This window comes from Stegastes partitus, unplaced genomic scaffold (genome assembly GCF_000690725.1).
Source record: "Stegastes partitus isolate 25-593 unplaced genomic scaffold, Stegastes_partitus-1.0.2 Scaffold292, whole genome shotgun sequence".
Lineage (NCBI taxonomy): Eukaryota > Metazoa > Chordata > Actinopteri > Pomacentridae > Stegastes > Stegastes partitus.
In genome coordinates this window covers 407,495-411,462 of record NW_007578023.1, presented here as the reverse complement: position 1 = coordinate 411,462, position 3,968 = coordinate 407,495, and the positions used below count along the sequence as shown (strand labels likewise).

Sequence of the window (3,968 nt, the reverse complement as noted above, 5' to 3'; positions counted from 1 at the left end):
TAGATAGATAGATAGCAGTCTGTCTTTTCTTTGAGTGTGACACTTCAAAAATAAATGTTGTTCAGATAAACTTTCATTGTTTCTGCTGCATGCAGTGAGATTTCTGAGAGTGTAACCCTGAAAACCATTGAGACATTAGCATTCAACAATCTTCTCAACCTCTCTGAAATGTAAGTCTTTTCAGTCGTTCTTTGAATCAACTAAATCCATGGTTACTGTTTTGCAGCCCAGTACTGACTCATGCAAATATTGTTTTGCAGCTCAATCGGGAAGACAAGGAATCTGATGCACATCGACAGAGGGACATTTAACAACCTTCCCAAGCTTCGCTACTTGTGAGAACATCCCAAATTTACAATATTTCTAAATTTTCAATTTACAAGATGTAAATAGACTAGACAGAGCCCCGTGCATTGTAAATTTTATATAATTCTGTGAAGAGAATGCATTTGTTTTTCGGTCTGAGTCATTAATATTAGCCTGCACTTTAACTTATAACAGTTTTTCTGTTTCCCCTCCTTAGGTTTATATTAAAAGTCCTCATAAATATTCCAAAATGACACGTTTTCCTCTTTTTTGACAGAAGCATCTCAAATACTGGCATAACGGTTTTTCCTGGTATTACATCAATCAATTCTCTTGAATCAGAGTTTATCTTGTAAGTATTTCTGTTGTTGAAGTGTGAGTCATTACCACACTTCAGATGGCATTGCAACAGAGCACTTTATGGCACTTAAAAGTGTATGAGTTTAGTTTGTTCTTGTTTTAACTGTACTACTGTTGCAGGGAGATATATGACAACCTTTATCTACAAGAAATACCTCCCAATGCTTTCGCCGGAGTGACAAAAGAGTATGTTAAAATGTAAGTGTTGCTGCACAGCTTTACTCTGTCACTTTGTTTGTTGAATAAATATTTTTCAAATGGCAAGAAAGCTCTCTTTGACCTTTAAAAATTCACATTTTGTGACTTGCATTTACAGGAACCTGTACAACAACGACATAAGAGAAATACACGAGCATGCCTTCAATGGGACAAAGATAAATAAGCTGTATTTTGCCACATTTTTAAAAAATGACTTCTGTTTAATTTTAGCTCCCACAGCAATAAAATTCCTCCTTAACACTGCATTCTGTTATTTTTAAGAGTTTTGAAGAATAATCGAAACCTCAGAGTGCTTCACATGGATGCTTTTAAAGGAGCCACGGGTCCTGGAGTTTTGTAAGTGATTTTTTAAGCCTCCTGAAAGTGTACAACCAGGACAATGGCCACAAAAAGACCTTTACATTACATGGTTGTCTGTGTTATTTCACAGGGATGTCTCTGCAACAGCTCTCACAAAGTTACCATCACAGGGACTGGAGTCGGTTCTGGAGTTGTTTGCTCAGTCAGCATATGCCTTGAAGAGTCTGCCTCCTCTGCAGGGCCTGTGGAGCCTACGAAAGGCTCATCTCACCTACAACAGTCACTGCTGCGCACTGCTGAGCTGGAACACCAACAGGTGATTTAGGTGCATTTTAAAGGCTAATCAAGGTTGGATTTATTCATGGATTATCTCAGTAAGCTCTGCACCACAGCTGCTCCAGTTTTCACTCATTACTGTAGAAGTATACAAAAAACAGAATCCAATTCGGAATACTTGCCTATTAAATAACACCGGATGAGAAATGCAGTATAATAATACACAGGTGTTTGAATGTGTTTCAAGCTTCAGTGAGTGAATAATCATGTTCTTCTGTTTCTCCAGGGACTTTCCAATTAATCCTGCATGGAATAATGGCTCTATGTCTTGTGGTGATCCACCAGCAAGGTAAAACATTTGTTTTGGTTAAACTTCACTTAATTAAAAAATTTGTGTTTAGTTTCAGCATTTCATGGGGGATTTCATTGACCCCATCTTGGGAAAAAAAAAAATGTTTTGCTTAGTTTACCTAACAAAGATCTTATCTTAATGGTAGAGTCAGCGATACCATTCCAACACACTTCTTATGAAATTCAGTGAATGTCGCCTCACTTCTGTGTGTCCTCAAAAAAATAAAATAAAATTGTTGTTCATACACAGCCCTGCCTCTGTGAATGCGATAGAAACAAAGAGTCTTGAACTGATCCCCACAACACTATTCCAATATGTCCTGTGCACACCTGTGCATGCTCAGGACAGGGGAAAGGGAAGGTGACAAAGACAAGGTGATAAGACAAAGATGGCAGTGGGAGCAAAAGCTAAATATCAGAAATCTTTATCCAGATTCTACCTTGAACAGATCTTTACATTTATCTATTCTGAATTCTTTAGTTGAAGCTCAGCTAACCAGAACAATGTCCTCTCCTTTTCCTTCTCTTTCAAAAACAGGGCTCAGCAGGTGATTGGAGGCTCAGCAGACACAACTCTACTTGTGAACATGCCATTTTTTCCAGAAGTTGACCTGTTTGTGGAGGACGACGGCTTCGGAGATCTGAATTTTCATTATCCAGAACTGGACTTCTGTCAGACCCAACCAACATTAGTTTGCACACCTGAAGAAGATGCTTTCAATCCCTGTGAGGACATTGCAGGTTTCAGTTTCCTCAGAGTCGCCATTTGGTTCATCAATATCCTGGCGATCACAGGCAACCTGACAGTGCTGCTGGTTTTCTTTACCAGCCGGAACAAGCTGACGGTGCCTCGCTTCCTCATGTGCCACCTCGCTTTTGCTGACCTCTGCATCGGGGTTTACCTTCTGAGCATAGCTACAGTAGACTTGCGAACTCGCGGCCACTACAGTCAACATGCTATTGAATGGCAGACAGGGCCCGGCTGTAGCGCTGCAGGCTTTCTGTCTGTGTTTGGTGGGGAGTTGTCAGTCTACACACTTTCCACCATCACTCTGGAGCGCTGGCACACCATAACCAACGCTCTGCAGGTGGAGCGCCGCCTGGCTCTTACACATGCAGCGGCTATAATGGCGGCCGGTTGGCTCATCTGTTTAGGGATGGGGATGCTGCCCCTGGTTGGTGTGAGCAGTTACACCAAAGTCAGCATGTGCCTACCCATGGACATAGAGACTCCTCTGGCTCAGGCCTTCATCATAATAATCCTGCTCTTCAACGTGGGCGCCTTCATCGTTGTGTGTGTTTGCTATGTGCTGATCTACCTGGCTGTGAAGAACCCAGAGTTCCCGAGAAGAAGCGCCGACACCAGGATTGCAAAGCGCATGGCCGTGCTCATCTTCACAGATTTTCTCTGCATGGCGCCCATCTCCTTCTTTGCCATCTCTGCTGCCTTCAAAGTTCCCCTCATCACCGTTACCAACTCTAAGATTCTGCTGGTCCTTTTCTTTCCCATCAACTCATGTGCCAATCCCTTCCTTTACGCCATCTTCACCAAGGCTTTCAGAAAGGACGCGTATCAGCTCATGAGTGCCATGGGCTGCTGTAAGAGCAAGGCCAGCGTTTATCGCATGAAGGCCTGCTGCTCAGAAAATGCAATGAAGAGCAACTTCGGATCCAATAAAAAAGGATCCCCCACAGGAGCGAGGCTGGCGGCCCTGCCACATCAGAACCATCAGCTGAAAGAGGAGGGAGAGCTCACCTGAAAAAGACAAATGTGAAACTCTTAATTCTGCACGAAAGAAACCAAGAATCCTGCTAGATTTCAAAGTTTGTCATCTCTCATGTTGGCACTGTCGGGTTAGACTGCACTGTTGGATTTTTTCTTCAGCAGAGAGTTTAACTATGTATTATTTTGTGAACTCTTAACTCCAATAGATACAATGGAGGTCTGGTAACTGGATGTGTTTATCTGATACCCCTTTAACCCACTGAAGAGGTCTTCTTCACTGGAGATGTGCTGATTGTTTTTCATAGAAAAAGCACAAGTGTAACCAATAACATTCATGATGGCTGTTCATTGTTTAAAAGTTAGAGTGAACCTAGATATTCAGAGTAGCTATATTTAATCATTCCACCTGTGTTTCTGTCCCTGCTGTGAG

At 42.1% G+C, this 3,968-nt stretch overlaps 1 protein-coding gene across 1 annotated transcript in view; it reads left to right on the top strand.

Moving 5' to 3' along the window:
- The window catches only part of LOC103358139 (lutropin-choriogonadotropic hormone receptor-like), a 5,551-nt gene extending 1,979 nt beyond the window's left edge, over positions 1-3,572 (top strand). The window contains exons 3-11 of the mRNA XM_008282985.1: positions 96-170; positions 261-335; positions 584-658; positions 787-864; positions 983-1,051; positions 1,147-1,221; positions 1,316-1,501; positions 1,748-1,810; positions 2,351-3,572. Coding sequence (XP_008281207.1) covers positions 96-170; positions 261-335; positions 584-658; positions 787-864; positions 983-1,051; positions 1,147-1,221; positions 1,316-1,501; positions 1,748-1,810; positions 2,351-3,572 — 1,918 coding nt within the window. The remainder of the gene's footprint in view (positions 1-95; positions 171-260; positions 336-583; positions 659-786; positions 865-982; positions 1,052-1,146; positions 1,222-1,315; positions 1,502-1,747; positions 1,811-2,350) is intronic.
- The last annotated feature ends 396 nt before the right edge of the window (positions 3,573-3,968 follow it).